Source organism: Apium graveolens, chromosome 5 (assembly GCF_009905375.1).
Source record: "Apium graveolens cultivar Ventura chromosome 5, ASM990537v1, whole genome shotgun sequence".
NCBI classification, from domain to species: Eukaryota; Viridiplantae; Streptophyta; class Magnoliopsida; order Apiales; family Apiaceae; genus Apium; species Apium graveolens.
Window position 1 is genome coordinate 3,663,257 of NC_133651.1, and position 18,605 is coordinate 3,681,861.

At 35.1% G+C, this 18,605-nt stretch overlaps 3 protein-coding genes across 3 annotated transcripts; 1 reads left to right on the forward strand and 2 right to left on the reverse strand.

The window, feature by feature from the left end:
- Positions 1-228: 228 nt before the first annotated feature.
- LOC141723821 (uncharacterized) lies at positions 229-3,782 on the reverse strand. The gene is made up of 5 exons (XM_074525732.1): positions 3,486-3,782; positions 2,538-2,768; positions 2,172-2,255; positions 993-1,122; positions 229-921 (listed from the first exon to the last, which is right to left on the reverse strand). Exons 1-5 carry the CDS (start codon positions 3,737-3,739, stop codon positions 445-447), a joined length of 1,176 nt encoding a protein of 391 aa, XP_074381833.1. The 5' UTR covers positions 3,740-3,782; the 3' UTR covers positions 229-444.
- Positions 3,783-4,328: 546 nt separating this feature from the next.
- LOC141723719 (uncharacterized) lies at positions 4,329-9,062 on the reverse strand. The gene is made up of 5 exons (XM_074525592.1): positions 8,704-9,062; positions 7,096-7,329; positions 6,630-6,713; positions 5,315-5,444; positions 4,329-5,239 (listed from the first exon to the last, which is right to left on the reverse strand). The coding sequence occupies exons 1-5, from the start codon at positions 8,961-8,963 to the stop codon at positions 4,586-4,588; spliced, it is 1,362 nt and encodes a 453-aa protein (XP_074381693.1). The 5' UTR covers positions 8,964-9,062; the 3' UTR covers positions 4,329-4,585.
- Positions 9,063-11,069: 2,007 nt separating this feature from the next.
- LOC141724039 (GDSL esterase/lipase At2g23540-like) lies at positions 11,070-13,592 on the forward strand. The gene is made up of 5 exons (XM_074526023.1): positions 11,070-11,456; positions 11,602-11,732; positions 11,879-12,127; positions 12,510-12,765; positions 13,167-13,592. Exons 1-5 carry the CDS (start codon positions 11,192-11,194, stop codon positions 13,388-13,390), a joined length of 1,125 nt encoding a protein of 374 aa, XP_074382124.1. The 5' UTR covers positions 11,070-11,191; the 3' UTR covers positions 13,391-13,592.
- Positions 13,593-18,605: the final 5,013 nt, after the last annotated feature.

The following is an 18,605-nucleotide window of genomic DNA, read 5'->3' on the forward strand; positions in this document are numbered from 1 at the left end:
GTAGCTACACGTATTCCCAAACATATGGTCTTACAATGCTTATATATTAAATATTACTACTAATAAAAACAACCTTGGCCATCACAAAAGTTATTAGACCAATACTAGTTGTTTTGTCCATTTGATAGATGGACTACTTGTAACAGTTTGGGCTTTCCAGGGAAAGCCCAAAAAGGCCCAAAAGTGGCCCACAGGATAATGTGAAATTGCAAATGAACATCAACAATATAAAGAAACTGCAGGCTATAAAGAGTGCAAACATGCATTACCAATTTACCATACAAACCAGAGTAGCAAACTGATGGACAACAACAAAATCATGTTTTAACAGTCATACTCTACCAGCCTTCACATAAGTCCCCTAGAACAAAACAAATGAGAAAAGGCTTAGGATCCTTGAAAGTTATACTAGACCTATTACCTTGACATGCAGCAAGTGCTCTACTACTGTGAGCAGATTCTACGTCTTGCTCTTAATCTCGCACCAATGCTGTCAGGCATTGATTCAGAGCGATTTGGCGTCTTTCTTTTGGATGCTGTAGTGTTATTGGTATCACAATGTTCGTTCTCCACGTACTGAACACTGTCTTCCTTGCTTATAATCACCTCAGCACTTGATATAACCTTTCCATCAACATTGTTTTCACCATGCTGGCCATTGTCTTTAGGCTTAGGTGTGGCATTGCCAGCATCAAGTTCCTCATTCGTGTTATCCTTTTCGATCTTCTCTTCTACTGATTCTTTGAGGTCATCTTTAGAATCAACTGAGTCCATTAAAATGGATGTTACTTCAGATTTTGAAAAGGCCAGTGATCTTTTTGCAGAAACTGGAACTTTAGTACTCTCCTCCTCTAAATCAGTTGTTTGGCATTCTGTCTGAAGAAGATAATGTGCAACTGACTTGAACCCCAGTTTTAAGACCTGAAATATGGAGAATGAGTTAAGAGTTTCAAGATAAAGTGCAAGCACAAAAATTATGATGCAAGAACTACCTTCCTATACATAAACCCGGTGGGAGCCCATCCTTTTGCTTTCCTACATAAACTGCAGTTGCAGATTCCACGACAAACGGGACAAACCCAGTCTGGGTTCTCCAGTGCTTCAAGTACGTTCTCCCCATATCTAGAAACCAGTCATATTATATTGTTAGGTCTGGAATCGTCATGCATAGTCAATAATATTGATTTATCAGTGTTCAACATACAAAAATCCACCCTACATGAAGCTCGTTGACCAAACCAAACTTTTGAGACACCTAACAGTCAGTTGCTAATTTCTAGTGAGTTCTATATAAACGGAGGTTTATCACTGAAGATTAAAATAATGAAGAACTTAAACACCAAGATAACAATCAATTAAGCAGTCACAACTAAAAATGCGTGTAAAAGCCTAATTCATCTTATCTAAATACCTATGATACAAAGATAAAAATATTATGTTTTGATAGTACAAGAATGCTAATGCACTCTGTCTTTGAGTATCATTAATGTCATAATGATCAAATTCTTCATTATCTGCTCTATTTCAATATAGGCTGAACAAAGCCTGCTAAAAATGAAACTGCATACTATAAAACAATCTACACTGCTAAGATAGTGTATCTCTTAGTCCAGATGCTGACCAAGCAAAAGGCCTTTGGTAGAGTGACATTTTACAGTAGCACGGAGCTAAATTTATATCCTACAGTGATGACATTTTACAGTAGTTCTCACATGAAGAATGAAAAGGTAAATCATTAATTTATAAAAACTTTTAATTCAAACTATTGGTCCTTGAACGACATCATTTATCATGATCGCATTTCATAATAGGTTCAAAGCACGGACACAGATAAATGAATAAGATATGTGGCAACTTGTAATTCAAACTATTCGGTCCTCAGCTCACATAATCGTTTTAATTATAGGAGGAAGTATATATAAGTTACATATTTCTAAAGTCTGCTACGACATGACAAACAATAAAGAGCAATTTATCAGATATGCTAGGTCAATCAAAACACAGCTGATCAAAATCTCTTTTATGTGGTTATATTCATTTATTTTGTTAAAATCAAGATGTAACAAAGTAACTGAGTATTACTTCAGGCAATATTCTGAAAATAATCTTAGGATCCCAAAAGTATTGACACACACTTAAAGAGAATCCAGAAGTTCATTGGGAGTATATACCTCGTATATAAACAATCTCCACAAAATTGTCCTCGAACTTGGCAACATTGGCTACATTCTGTGCGGTAACCAAGAGTTTTCTGCCTGCAGAACAATGTGGACTCCTTCATTATATCGTTATGCAACAGGTATAGATAGCGATGAGGATAGGGAAAGTACTAATATACTAGTCAAATGGAAAATGTTGTGCAGCAAACCAACCCTTAGAAGTCAGATAGAGCCTTTAAAAGGGATACTCAATAGCATGACAATCAAACTATAAGAAAGGACGATATATATGCACTCAACTACTATAAGCACCGGAAATTCTAAAATATATAAGCAAAGTGAACAATCAGACTGTTTACAAGGTAGCGGTACTAATACCTGCATTGATGACAACTCTTTCCCCTAAATGGATCATAAACCCGTTTTCCATCCTCGCCATATCCATCCACGCAAAGAGTCCAACTCTTGGTTGTGCAACCTAAAAGTTTTTTCTGTTCTTCTGTGTAAGCCTCTGATTTACAGCCTTCTCCGGGTAGCTCCTCCTCTGTAAATAAACCTTTCTTTGGCAAAGCAAGTTCTGAGTAGCTAATTGGGGTCGAATTACCCAACCTAAAGCCCCGCCAAACAAGAAAAATGATGATTAAAGGGTGCAATTCGCAAAGCATCACTAAACAAATCAAGCTAAAAAAACTGATCTTGAGTGAGTCCTACCACTAATGCAACCGAAAAATCACAAAAACAACTAAAAGCTCCCATTTCCTTACCAAATCGTAAACACAGCTGAAGGACTAAGGGAATTTAATTTTGTTTCATGTATACATAGGTGTTTAATCTGATATAAAATAATTTCGTGTGCAAAGTACAAGATGGTGACTGGTAGTACTGAAACCAATAATTTGTTGTACAACAACGGATGAATTTTAGTATCGTATCGATAATTTATACCACTGTGATTCTAATGTGTACGGAGAGTAAAAGTTCATAGTCTAAAATGGTTTGCAATGTAACACTACCCTATGTATATCCTAGAACATAGCAGTATCACAGATCACTCTCATCTCCAGTACCAGATACACAACACTTAGAATCTTGAAGTTACTCACCCCCGTTTATTTAATTCAAATATTTGTTGTTGGTATTGGTATTAGTATTGGATATATTTGCTGTTGTGAATCGTAGTGAAACATATCATACCATTAAGGGGGAGTGGGCCTTAATAACAAAAACCCACTACAAAACTTAGAATCTTGAACTTAAAAATCCCAATCAACACCTCAAAAAATATGCAAGTAATCTCAAAAAAACATTACAAAAATTAAAGAGTACCTAGAAGAGCGACGAACAGGACCCACATTGCGCATAGGGGATACGCGGTGAGGAGATTTGCGAACAGAAGATGAACCATTGTTGTAATTCCTGGTGGGCTTGGCAGCAGTTTTGAGCTTAAGAGAGAGATCAAGAATTCCAAGCTTTTTCATTCTTTCGAGATTGTCTTTGATTCTTTCTTCCCTACATTTTTCGTATTCACTCATCTTCTGGGCTGCTGGTGTTTCTGTGTTTACACTTCTCATTGTTACCATTGTTTGTTTTCAATGAGATGGATTTTGAATAGTGATGCTTTGTTTTTGTTTGAGTCACTATAAATGGAGAGGGTTAATTGTACTGCCCTCTAACGGTCAAATTTTCAAATTTTGAATTTAGTTGGGCAGTGCAATCGAGAATTGAGGCTACTTTTTGTGACATGGCTAATTGGCTTTTAATTAGCGCAACTGACTGCCTCTTGTTTTTTTAATAACGATTGCCTCTTGATTTTACGGAATTGGCTCCTTACTAGTTACTTAGCATGTGCACACGAACACATACCAGAAAAACCACTCGTAATTTAGCAGTTGATAATTGGTGGGAATAAATATATGGCAGTTTTCATAGAAAGAATCAGGAAGCTCGAAAAGGGGCCAAAACGTAAGATGTCAAATGATGCGATTTTGATGCTATGAGTTCACAAATTAATTTAAAAGTCTAAAGATAATGCAAGCAAAAATTCTACAAGATCGTGTTGCATCCAGGGGCTAGAAAAAATCTGTTTTCCTAAAAAGAATCAGGAAGCTCGAAAAGGGGCCAAAACGTAAGATGGCAAATGATGCAATTTTGATGCTACGAGTTCACAAATTAATTTAAAAGTCTAAAGATAATGCAAGCCAAAATTCTACAAAATCACGTTACATCCAGGAGCTAGAAAAATAACAAGTCAGAATAGAATACGCATGGACCGTCTGCAGGTGAATTCCTGCACCAAAAATATAAAGTCTTGACAGTAATACCCTACTACTACTAGACTTTGCTGCAGCCCCATAGAACAAAATAAATAAGACAATTTAAGATCCTTGAAAGTTGAACTAGAACTATGTTTATCAGCGAGTCCTCCACTACTGCGAAAAGATTCTACGCCTTGCTCGTAGTCTTGCACCAATACTGTCAGGATTCGGTTCAGAGCTTTTAGGCTTTCTCTTAGAAGCTGGAGTGTTCTTCTTGGCAACACTGCTATCACATTGTTTGTTCTCCGTGTACTGAACACTGTCTTCATTGTTTGTAACCACATCAGCACTTATTTTGGCAGCTCTTAATCTTGCACCAATACTGTCAGGCAGCGGTTCAGAGCGTATTGGCATTTTTCCTTTGGCAACAATGCTATCGCATTGTTCATTCTCCATGTACTGAACACTGTCTTTTTCTGCAACTACATCAGCACTTATTTTTGCAGAGTCTTTTTTAGTTTCAGTGTCAACATTTCCATCAATAATGTTTTGACCATGTTCGTAATTGTCTTTAGGCTTGGGCGCTAATGATTCTTGATCTTTAGTTTCAGGCGTGGACCCATCACCCTTGTGATTCTCATTCATCTTATCCTTTTCAAACTTCAGTTCTAGTGATTCTTTGAGGTCATCCTTAGATGTTGCTTCCGAAGTTGGAAAGGCCAGTGATCTTTTTGCAGAAACTGGAACTTTGGTACCCTCCTTCTCCGAATCCGTTGCTGTTTGCAGAAGATAATGTGCAACTGACTTGTAGCCCAGCTTTGTGACCTTAAATATAAAGACTAAGTTTAGAGTTTCAAAAAAACAAAATTGGGTACACATAAACCATGAGCATGAACATACCTTCTTGTACATCATACCAGTAGGAGCCCACCCCTTTGCATTCCTACATAAACTGCAGTTGCATATTCCACGACAGACGGGACAAATCCAGTCTGGGTTTTGCAATGCTTCAAGGACGTTCTCCCCATATCTAGAAATAGGCAGAGAACATGTACATTTATTGTTAGGTCTAGAATATCCATTAATAGTTACGATTTACTGTATTAGCATTCAACAATTCACCTTATGACAAATTAAAAATCAATTGGTAATATCTAAGGATTTCTATATATAAATCAAAAGACATGTATACACACAGGGTTCGCACTTACACCAGAGAAGTCCCCATCGTTGAAGTTACATACATACATACATACATCTATATATATATGATATGTACTTGAAACACCAAGATAGAGAGAGATCAAATACAAATTTATTTTAGAGCAATGTTACATACCCCGAAAAGGATCCCAAAAATGTTCCTAAATGACATGTGGCGTTATTTCATTCATGGAACTCATATTAATGCGTGAGGGGTCCATTTCATTAATCAGGAAACAACCAATAGCACTACAACAACTCAGCATTTGGGAACCAATAGTACAACATCAGTTTCTTTTTTATTTGGATAATTCAAAATTAGGTTTAGTGATATAAGGAATTAGAAATGCACTCAGTCTTTAAATCTTTTCAATGTCCATAAAATCAATATTCTACCCTTGTTTCTCTGCTCTACATCAAATTAAGGCTAGACATATTCTGCCGAAAATAAGGCTGCATAAACATTCTAGTCCGCTAAAGTAGTTGCGGTGCATCTTTGAGCCCAGATGCCTATCCAAATCTAAGGTCTTAGTCAAACATCACAATCTTAAAAAATTAAAGGAAGTATCAGTAGGACTATATTTCCGAAGTATGGCGATCTTTCATGGCTATTCAACACAAAGTAACAATAAAAACTATTTATCATACATGCAAAGTCATTCACAGATACATCGGGGAATCTAAAGCTCTCCAACACAGCTTATACTCATCTTAGTTTTGGACAATCAAGATGTAGCAAGTAACAGAGTAAAACTTCAGGCAATATTCAGAAAAAATGATTTTAGGTTTCCAAGAGTGTTGTCAAGGACTAGACAAAAAATCCAGAAGCTTAATGGGGGGAAATTAATATAGATAGCAATAATATACGCAAAAGATGTATTAGCACATTATATAACATGCATATGAGAACCCTAGTAACTATATGAGAAGCTTAAGGAAACACAATTTTGTATTTAGAAACAAAAAAAATGTAGAACTTTATGACAGGGATGTCGAATTCATCAGCAGTTACCTCATATATAAACAATCTCCGCAAAATTGTCCTTGAACCTTGCAACATTGGACACATTGTGTGCGATAACCAAGAGTTTTCTGCCTGTAGAACAATGTGGACACATTATTATACAGCAGGTACATATAAGATGAGAATAAGGAAATACTACTATAGAAGTTGAATGGAAGACGACCTGCAGACTGCAGTATACCAACACCTACATTACTAACCCTGAATATGATTGCCAGTAAATTAGGTAGGTGTGCTGGACAATATTGTGTTCAAACTTGAAGAATAGGGGTCATATATATGCATTTAACTTGTCAGACATCACATATCCTAGAATTTATACAAGCATACTGAGACATAAAGCATCACAAATCCTAGAATTATAGCATTCCGAGACATAAAGCAACGCAAAACCTAGAATTATAGCATACCAAGACATACAGCAGTTACCACACTAAATGAACCAATAACTAACCTGCATTGATGACAAGTCTTTCCATTAATTTGATCATAAATCCGCTTCCCATCCTTGCCATAGCCATCCACAAAAAGAGTCCAACTCGTGTTTGAGCAACCTAACAGCTTTAACTGTTCTTCTGTGTAAACTTCTGGTTTAGGGCCCTGTCTTAGTAGCCCCTCCTCTGTTTCAAATGAACCTTTCTTCGACAAAGGAATTTCTGAGTAGCTAACTGGGGTCGCATTGCCCAACCTGAAATGGCACCAGACAAGAAAATAGAAGATTAAAGGATGCATAGCATGTATCCAACATCTCACACTGAATAAACATCTTAGGTACTACCACCTGATGATTAGAAAACAATTAAAACCACATATAGAACAGTAAAATGCAAGTGTAGCTACAAATTCCATAAAGCCTCTTAAATTACCAGTCACGGATCAAAGAGTACACATACATTACAAATCAAAATCAACCATCTCAAAAGCTCGTAGGATAAATCAGTTTGTATGAACCAACACACACGACACAACCACATGCCTATTTAAATAAAATAGAAAACTAATCCAACAAAATTAGCAGCATAAATCAACTAAATAAAACCCCCAAAACCGCAATCCACATAATTAGCAGCATAAAAAATTACATTAAAAACATTAATACAAAAAATAATCAACGAACGAATAATGCACTAATAAGCATCAATCAAACATAATTATAAAAAATCTAAAACCCCTAAAACCCTACAACATTGCAACATAAATCAACTAAATAAAAACCCCTAAAACCCTAATCTACATTATCAACAGCCCCACTACAAAAATCACTTAAAAACCCAATTAAACCCTCAAGAATCCCAACCAATCCAAACCAACATAAATCAACTAAAGGGTGCAAAGCATCTATTCAACATCTCAAATTGAATAAACATCTTTGGTAACTCCTACCACCACTACATGATTATTGAAAACAATCCAAATCACATATGAAAAACAGTAAATACAAGTATAGCTACAACCTCTATAAAGCCTCTTAAATTCAAAGAGTACACAGCACACTACAAATCAAAATCAACCGCCTCAAAAGCTCATAAGATAAATCAGTTTGTATGAACCAACAAACACGACACAGCCACATCTTTATTCAAAGAAAATAGAAAACTAATCCAACAAAATTAGCAGCAGAAATCAACTAATAGAATTTAGCATCATAAAAAAATGCAAAACATTAATCAAAGCACAAATAATGCACAACTCAGCATCAATCAAACTTTAATATAAAAAAAAAACCTAAAACCCTATACATTCCAGCATAAATCAACTAAATAAAACCCCTAAAACCCTAATCCACATAATTAGCATCATAAAAAATAATAATTACAAAACATAAATCAAAGCATAAATAATGCACGAATCGACACCAATCAAACACGAATATAAAAAAACCTAAAACCCTACACATTGCAGCATAAATTAACTAAACAAAACCCCTAAAACCCTAATCAACATTATCGAAAAACCCCACTAAAAAAATCACTTAAGACCCAATTCCAAAACAATCCAAACCAACATCAAAAAAACATCAAAAACATCTCAAAATCCAAAAGGGTCAAACTCAAAACCATACCTAGAAGAGCGACGAATGGGACCCACACTGCGGGCCACAGGCGAAACACGCTGAGGAGTCACAGAAGAATCGCCATTGTTATATTTCCTAGTGAGCTTGGGCTTGGTAGCAGTTTTGAGTTTGAGAGAGAGATCAAGAATGCCAAGCTTTTTCATTCTCTCAAAATTCTCTTTGATTCTTTCTTGTCTGAGTCTTTCATACTCATTCATCTTGTTCTCGTTGGTTCGGTCAACAATGTTGTTGTCTGCCATTGTTACCATTGTTGTTGTTTTTAACAAGTCTCAGATACAGAAAGGAAGAATGGAATTTGTTAGTGTTGTTGTAGAGTTTTAGTAGGGCACTGATACTCCTCAACGGTCAAATTTACAGTTTACACAATACTCCCTCCGTCCCCATGATATTTTTCCGTTCGTGCCAGACACGTTTTTCAATACACTTTTCATTATTAATATCTTTAATTTTCTATAAGTATTAAATATAAAAATTTCATTATATTAAAATACTGATAAATACGAATTTAACAAGATCACTTACGATTAGAGGTGGCCAATTGTGTGGGTTCAAACCGCACAACCGGGACCTGCTCACTCTAAAACCGGTAATTATTCGACCGGTTCGGCCCGGTAAAAACCCACACAATTCGACTCACGTAAAAAGCTGATTACGAATTCAGGATTGAAAAACCGGGATCGGGACCGCACGGCCCGTACGGCCCGCGACCGAGAACATAGGCACATCTCCTAAATTTCTCTATCTCTCTATTCTAATTTCCAAGCTTCTAAGTTTTACTCTGTAATTCATGTACTCTTTTTATTCACTCACACACACTCACACACTGTCACTTACTTCCATCTTGCAAGTTGCTTCCAAAAAACAAGTCAGCTTCCAAGTCTTTGTTACAATTTCAGAACAAATAAAATAGTTAATATAACTTTTATTAATATTATTTTGTTTACTTAATTTGTAATTTTTTAATATTTAATACGGTTTGTTCTGTTTTTTTAGAGAGGAGTCCTCTCACATCATTTTGTTTGGCTAAATTAAAATAATAAATATTTTATTTAACCAAATAAGAAAATCAAAGTAATTATGAAATATGAAAAATATTATTTTAAAGAAAGTTTAAAAAAAAAATAAGAAACATGTGATGCCTCATGTAAGTTACTGACATAAATAATTATTTTACAAAAATAATTTGTTACCTACCTACACAGCTACACTACACTACACTACTGCACTAAAAATATAATAATAATTATAATATAATATATCAAAGTAATACATGCCAGATAATAGAAACCGGGTGCTTTTGTACGCACGGCCCGCGGGTTAACTGCACGAGCCCGCACAACTATCAACGGGTTAATCGCCGGTTCCGGTTACGAGTTCGGTTTTTACGGTTCAAGCCCGACCCGAGCCCGGTTCGTTCATTAACAGGCCGGTTCAGTGTTAGCATTTCGAGTACCCAACCAGTGTGCGGCCCGACCCGATACGCACGGACTGTACAAGTGGCCAGGTCTACTCACGACTATATTTGATCCTGTAGATTAGACGTAAATTAGTAGTCAATCATTTACCATCAATATTGTAAAAAAGTAAGTAATAATTGGATTGGAAATTGTGAATCTGTTTGTGGGCTTTTCCAAATTCAAATGATGACTTTGGGCCGGACTTCTTCATAGAGCCAATTTGAGTTGTACCTTCTTTTACCTTTAGTAAGCAACAAAAGAGCCTAAAACTAGTACGCCCATTATAACACCTTTTGTTGCTACTAAAACCTCTGATATAGAAAGAGGCAATTTTTGAAAACACCCAATAAATCGGTTAAAATTTAATTGATGTGCTAAAATGTTGATAAATTTTTCGATTTTTCAAAAATCGTCCGATTAATCATAAATCGGTATCTCATTCGATTAATTGTGATTTTCAAAATATGTAATCACTACTAAAATTAATAAAGCTAACGGACATTAGATATAACGTGGAAAGTAATAGAGTACCATGCAATCCTAAATTTGGTCCTAAAAGTTGTTCATAGTTTCAATATTTTGACTTTTGGCTTACAATGGACTAGACTAGTCCAAATGCTAAGGTTATGGCAGCAGTAGATAAACAAACAAGAAAGAAACATGTTCAAGAACTACAATAATAATATTACATGCCAAAGCTAATTGAATAAACCATACTTATAATATTGCATAACATGTTAATGACTAGGTTAGTTAAACCACATGCATGATATTAGTCATGCACCTGGTAAGAACAAGTGAAGAACACACTTGTGTCGCTAACCTACCACTTGAATTTCTGCATTAAGCTGTCTAACTTGTTCAAAAAGACTTTTTTCGTACCAATGCAACTCATCTGCTCAAGTTTTGTCCAACAATAAATCTTTTTCATCTTTTACTCTTAAACTTATCTATATATGTTATGTTGTCATGATCACCTGAACCATTACAGTTCTGAGATATTATTACCATAGAAAGAAATGGACACCAGAAGTTGTACCAATGTGGCGTTCATCGTGTTTGTCATTGTTAATCTGAGTTTGTTTGCGAAGGGGGACGACGATGATGACCTCAAGAATGGAGCTTCCTACATATTTGGCGATTCTTTGGTTGATGCAGGGAACAATAACTATCTGCAGACATTGTCTAAGGCTGATATTAAACCGAATGGCATTGATTTCAAGGCCTCGAATGGGAATCCTACAGGACGTTACACGAATGGCAGAACCATAGGCGACATTGTAGGTGAGTTTGATCAACAATCCTACCTGATCCTGCAAGTAATTCTTGATTTTTAACATAAAGATCATTAGTCTTACAGTAGCATGCCTTGGTTCATGTTTAAATTTATGTATTTTGTTTGTTTATCGATACATTTCCGATTATTTAGGGGAAGAACTAGGACAACCACACTATGCAGTGCCATTTCTGGCCCCAAATACTACAGGAAGGACTTTATTGCATGGAGTTAATTATGCATCAGGAGGTGGTGGAATTATGAATGCCACCGGAAGAATCTTTGTAAGTCGAATAATATTGTACATCATTTCATTAATATTGAGATGAGGTTTATTTATGTTTATGTTTCTGGGGAGAAAATTTACTTCTGTAAGGCTGTACAGGCTTAATAGTTGACAGAAAATTATTGCATTAATATTGTTTTGCAGGTTAACAGGCTTTCTATGGATATACAGATTGATTACTTCAACATTACCAGAAAACAGATTGATAAATTGCTGGGTGCATCAAAGGCTAGAGATTTCATCATGAAAAGATCTATTTTCTCAGTCACAGTCGGATCCAATGATTTTCTTAACAATTATCTACTTCCTGTTCTCTCAATTGGAGCAAGAGTCTCAGAAAGCCCTGACGCTTTCATCGACGATCTTCTTAATCAGTTTAAGAACCAGCTTACAGTAATGACATTTAACAAACTCTTTTAAACTACTAATACTCAATTCATGATCAGACTGACTGGTGAAGCACAAATTTAGCCTATTTTTATACAAAATTAACAAAAACGACCAAAAGTTGGTCAACTTTACCACATGGGATACAGTTCACTTTATATGAGATATCCAACTGTCAGTGGAGTATCCCATATATGAAATACCCAACTACCAGTGAAGTATCTTATACAAATTGGGATACTCAACTGACAGTGGAGTATTCAATCGGCTAAAATTGACCACTTTTTTCAGAATGACTATTTTGGTTAAATTTTTTCAAAAATGAGCTATTTTTGTCATTTTTTCTTACCTACCGACTTACTGAATATTAATTTACTTATGAAAACAGAGGCTTTACAAGTTGGATGCAAGAAAATTCATTGTTGGGAATGTTGGACCACTAGGTTGCATTCCTTATCAGAAGACAATCAATCAGCTAAATCAGAACCAGTGTGTGGAGTTACCAAATAAGCTGGCACTCCAGTACAATGCTAAATTGAAAGATCTGGTAGCTCAACTAAACGACAACCTACCAGGAGCCACATTTGTCCATGCTAATGTTTATGATCTTGTGATGGAAGTCATAACAAACTACGCAAAATATGGTACGTAAATTGATTTTGACTTCACCGTGGTTGCCAACAAAGGGTTTGTGCAGACATGTTGTCATTCTTGCGGGAGGTCAAGAGTTCGATTTCTGGTTTGTGCGTGTGTAATTAATTAGCAAAAAAAAACTCTTCGCCGTCGTTAATTTAACAAGTAGATTAAATCATTATAATCCCTATATATATAATAGAAGAACAAGGAGATAATATTTTGAGATTAAAAAGTCTCGTTGAAAAGACTAAACTACCAATGTATAGAAGAACAAGGAGATAATTCTTTGTTGGAATCAAACTTGAGTTGTTTTATTCTTCTATACAACCTCATACCACTACACCATATTGTCGCATGTGTTTTTTATCATACATATTAATTATGATAATTGAATCGAACTTTTGTGCAGGATTTACGACAGCAAGTAGAGCGTGCTGTGGAAACGGAGGCCAATTTGCAGGTATCATACCATGCGGACCAACTTCTAGTATGTGCACGGACCGCGACAAACATGTTTTCTGGGATCCTTACCATCCCAGCGAAGCTGCAAACATTATTATCGCCAAGCAACTGCTTGATGGCGATACTAAATACATTTCTCCGATGAATCTCAGGCAACTCAGAGACTTTTAAATCCTTGTTTCCTAGTTAATTAAGCAGGTTGCAGCTTATTGTTGCCTTGTATACATTGTATTTTGAGTGGATTCTAATTTGTTCGTTGTTGTTTTACCATAGCTAGCTTTCTTGTCGTTGATAATTATATACTTCCAATTTGTTTTGAATGTTTGTAATGTGGAACTTGTAGTGAAAAATGAGCAAAGACAGCGCAATAAACTTGAAATTGATATCCCCTATTTTTCTTATCTTAGTCTTAGTACCTTATACAAATTTTAATAATCGGATAAGACGGAGGGACGACTTTATACCTTATACAAATGTTAACAATCAGATAAGACGGAGGACCGGAGTCTGCTTAAACAATCATGTAATAGAGGTTTAAATGTGTACAAAAAAAAGTTCAACATCACGGAATTTACAGGGTCAAGAAGTTCATTTCATAGTCCCCCAAGCCCCAACACCACAACAAGTTAGAATATAACAACATATACATGCCTATGATTATATGATTGTATCATTTCACAGGTATTTCGAAAACGAATTTTCTAATGTATATTAAAGTAAACATAATAAGCACTGACTTCTATAAGTTTGGTGCATTTTGATTGATCCTCTAATCATATATACAGATAAACCCCTTCATTTGTAACAACTCCACAAATGAAATACATCAAACTCATAAAATTTAGTGTTTATTACATTGCCTTTGACACACGTAAGAAAGGCCGTTTTTTAAATGCACAAGTTGTGTGGCCATGTGAAAAATAAATATGAATACGGAATACAGTAACACATGCTTGGTGAGAAAATCTGATGGGACCAGAACCATGAGGAGTGAGAAAGAGCCAAACAGAAGAATCTATTCTCAAGGAATAAGGCCAAGAGGAAAGAGTTGAGCAAGAAAAGAAACAGCAAGGGAGAAGAGACTCTGTCAAAAAACATAATACAGTAATATTTTATGTATCTGTGAGTACACATGTCTGCTTAGAAATAGGAAAACTCCTTCCCCAAACAGTAGTAGAAATACCAGACAACATACATAGCAAACAAAGTCTGTGTGTGTACTATTATTAGCAGCTACTCTAAATTAACCGGTTGCTGCAGTAAGAGTATGGCAATAATATGTTCAAATAAAGAGGGTATGAAGATGATTTAAGAGGGAAAATAAATGATGAGACAAGAGACGTGTAAAAAGGGAGGAAAATAATTTTTTAATTAAAATAAATGAAATACGCATTCTTAGTGGTGTGTTGAAAATGAGGCACGTAATGAATGTCCTGATATTTTAAGGTACCATTAGAACATTGTTGGAGCACTCTTCTATTCAACATGCCTCAAATTTGAACTTGCTCTAACAAGCGTTAACTGCATCTTCCTCGCTCAACAAAATACTGAAGCGCGTCAGTGATTACAGATTTCGGAAATCGAGACTATCTGGTCGAGGTATCGATTTGTAATTAATCGGGTGATTTTCGAGAAATTGGATGATTATCGAATCAGTCAAATATTTTTGACCAATATATGAACGATTTTTGAAAAATGGATGATTTTGTTAACCATGAAGGCTGTTTATATAAATGGTAAAAAAGAAAGAGGGACATGAAAAGTGCAAGGAGATGTTGTTGTGCCATGGACATGATAAACAAACTACTACTACTGCAACCTCCCATCAGGGGAGGGCTGGGGGGTTGTTCAGAAGACTGAACGCGCGTGCCAGTCAGTATTCTTGTAAATGTCCGACCACTTGAGCATCTGTCATTTTCTTCAAATTAGTGTCACTCTTTTCTCTCGAATTTTAATCTCTATTTTACCCATTTATTCTTTTAAATTTTAATGTCAAGTCACACTACTCGTCAATATCATCATCTATTCATTTTATAGTAGCGGAATCAGAATTTCATATAACGTCCTCCTAAATTATTTCTAAAATAAAAAAAACAAAAATGATTTCTTAGATCATTTTCCTAAGCTATTTTCCAAATATCAATCAAGGTTGGAGTGAGTCAATTACAACATGATTTCTTCGGCATTAGGCGTAGTTAGTTTCACTTTGAATATGGTACATACAAATACAACTATGTGTAATCTTAATTATGTAGCTCCAAAACATAGGTTATATTGCAACATGTATATAGTAAGCATTACTGAAATACAGAGTCATTACTAGGTATACAGCTTTAATTTGTGGTTGAGCGTCGCGAGTTTCGAACCAGGCATAATACGAGCAGAGATTAATCGAGTCGAGTGAGCCAGCTCGTTTAACTTAATCAAGTCAAAACTTCTGGCCGAACTCGACTCGATTATTTTCACGAGTAGAGTCGAGCTAAGTTAGATGATTCAGCTAAATAAACCAGTTTTAACAAGTCGAACGATCCAGCTCGATGAATTTTATATTTAATTAAGTCTAAACTTCTACTCGAACTCAACTCTTTTAATTAAAAGAGCCGGAATCTTTATTCGAACCCAGTTCATTCAAAACGAGCCGAATCGAGCCGGTCGCCCGACCAGAATTACAGCTCTAACTAGGGAGAAGAGTAGCATTAGGTATTTAGGTTGATAATTATAAACAGAGAACATAGTACGGAGGGGTGGTGGTGATATAGAGAAAAAAGATTACTACAACAACTGATGGGATGGGAAGGGAGAGGGCGGTGGAGAATCTCGGAAACAATGAAAACGACGGATCCGTAATCAGGGGGAGAAGGAGCAGCAATCCAATAATTGCACCCCCACGCTAACCCGACACCTCTCATCATTCTGTCTCTGCACCTCCCCTCAATCCCACATTTTTACCCTCCCTTCCATTTTTACCCACCGGTCCCTCCCCGTTTCATAACGTAGACCGTGAGCCGGTTTCGCTCGATTTTTCTTTAAAATCGAAATTACAATCATAAATTTTCAATTTTTAAAATTGAAAATCACAAATTTCATCGTAACCGACAGTTCGGTTTCGATTTCGGTTTTCCTACCCGTCCGTTATTTGATCCATACATTATTTACCATTCACGTAGCATGTATTAAGCTGTTTCTGTTAATATGCTGCCCGAGACTCGCAGTAATCTTAATCAAAATCAGTTAACGAGATACTTGTTGTAACCTTAGTCGAAATCGGTTAATTTAGTGATGTCTTTTATATTCATATAAAAAATTACTACAGTTCCATTGAAGTTTATATAATTCAAATGTTGATATCCTGCATAATCTAGTGTATTCAAACATATTTATGGGGCTCTGATTTCACCACATTCAAAAATGATTCTCATGCATAAATGAGTAAAATAATTCACACACTGTACATATTTATGTAACTGCAGCAATCGCCTTCATGATATCAACAGCCTTTACAATACTATTATTTCTTGTATTTACTTCGGTCAAAATTTGTATAATTGCACTACACAGCAAGGACACAAATTGTTAATAAATTATTAATTAATTCCAACCTACTTAAAGTTTCCTTATTTGCCAGACATTTTCATATAAACATGGACCAACAATCCAACATCTTAAATCTGCAACTATTGTCACATAATTTATCGGAAAAATGCTAAATTCCCCGAAAATGTTTTCAAGTGGTTCCGAATACTGAATTATCATCGTATTATTGTCACATAATTTACCGGACATATTTAGAGAAATGCTAAACTTCCCAAAAATATTTACAAGCGGTTCTGAATAATGAATTATCATCATATTATTGACTACCTTTTCATAAATAAAATGAATATTTAATGTATTAATATAAATTTCACCGATAAATAAAATGACACGTGTCAGTTTGGTAAAATTTTTGAAATTCTTTTATGTGTAACTATGTAGAAAAAATGAAAAAAAAACCAATTTTGGAAAAAAATTAACCAAAATAGTCATTCTAAAAAAAGTTGTCAATTTTAGTCAATTGAATACTCCCCTATCAGTTGGGTATCCCAATTTGTATAAGATACTCCGCTGACAATTGGGTATCTCATATATGGGATACTCCACTGACAGTTAAGTATCCAATCGGCTAAAATTGACCAACTTTTCAGAAATTGCTCATTTTTGTTAATTTTATATTAAAATTTGCTAAATTTGTTCTCTACCAACTATGTACTCATTTTACAAAAAATTAAAAAACGAAGTACTCCTGTGATGTTGATGATGGAGAAATTTTAAAATAATTAAATGAAATGAGTGCGCACACGTGTTATTGACAATCATTCCCTTGGCTGCAAATAATTACACATCAATGGCAATGGCTCTTCCACTCATGTTTAAAAATGATTCTTGATTGTCAAAAGTTAGGCGAAAACGCAGATAAATTAACAATCTTTAATTACTACTACTCTCCTGCAGCGTATAAAATATACACTTATGCTCTCTTTAATCCCTTCTAGCCTTGATTAAAATTTCATTATTGTCAGACTGCAGATATCAACAAGATTATACTGTTATTAGTACTTGTACAGTTATAAGGTTTCATATATTCATCTGTCATCTTAAATTTAAGCTATTTATCCACCTAACTTAAATAAAACTCATTTAAGTTTGTCATACTTAATTTAAAACATTAAAATTTCGTAACTCGAATTACGTACTTACGAAATGTTAAAATTTTATTGACACAGATTACAATATACGTTTAATTTATATTACAGAGAATTTATAATATTCTCTAGACGGTTATAGAAAACCTCAGAAATATAGATTCAAAAACCCCCTTAAGTCCTTTAGAGTTTTATCAATTAAAGACATATTTCTATCGATTCAAGGTAGATTCTAATACGAAAGATACTAAAAATTATAAGAAGTCGAATGTCACATTGAGTAGAAGTCGTAAAAAACTGAATCAGACTTAATCGGTAGAGGTACCGTACAAGAATAAACCGTGTAATCAGTTCAAGTTGAAGCATACTTGTTGCTAAACTAATATTTGGATACTCACAAAAACTACATAATTAATATTAAAAGCTGGGAAAATATACATAGGTATGTATGTAGGTCCGTATAAAGATGATTATATACACAAATAAGTACGTACGCATGCATGCATGTATTGTAAATTGTATTTGTAGCCCAACAAGAGACTGCAATCAGAGACGAGGCTAGGCAACAAAGGCTGTGTCCACCCTCTAGCCGACTGAAAATTGTGTCTCTATTTACAGAAACTACATTTTTTTTAAAGCTGCTGCTACTTCTACTAATTTGCTTTTTGTAAGTAACCCTCAGACCCCCTGTATTATGCTTGCTT

Bases quoted from the DNA above. Each gene is read 5' to 3' on its own strand.
- LOC141723719 (XM_074525592.1), bottom strand. From the start codon at position 8,963: ATGGTAACAATGGCAGACAACAACATTGTTGACCGAACCAACGAGAAC. The intron at 7,330-8,703 runs GTATGGTTTTGA...GTGCCATTTCAG, and splicing joins CCCATTCGTCGCTCTTCTAG to GTTGGGCAATGCGACCCCAG. The intron at 5,240-5,314 runs GTATGTTCATGC...TTTATATTTAAG, and splicing joins CTGGTATGATGTACAAGAAG to GTCACAAAGCTGGGCTACAA.
- LOC141723821 (XM_074525732.1), bottom strand. From the start codon at position 3,739: ATGGTAACAATGAGAAGTGTAAACACAGAAACACCAGCAGCCCAGAAG. The intron at 2,256-2,537 runs GTATTAGTACCG...ATTGTTCTGCAG, and splicing joins AAGAGTTGTCATCAATGCAG to GCAGAAAACTCTTGGTTACC. The intron at 922-992 runs GTAGTTCTTGCA...TCCATATTTCAG, and splicing joins CCGGGTTTATGTATAGGAAG to GTCTTAAAACTGGGGTTCAA.
- LOC141724039 (XM_074526023.1), top strand. From the start codon at position 11,192: ATGGACACCAGAAGTTGTACCAATGTGGCGTTCATCGTGTTTGTCATT. The intron at 11,733-11,878 runs GTAAGTCGAATA...ATTGTTTTGCAG, and splicing joins ATGCCACCGGAAGAATCTTT to GTTAACAGGCTTTCTATGGA. The intron at 12,128-12,509 runs GTAATGACATTT...TTATGAAAACAG, and splicing joins AGTTTAAGAACCAGCTTACA to AGGCTTTACAAGTTGGATGC.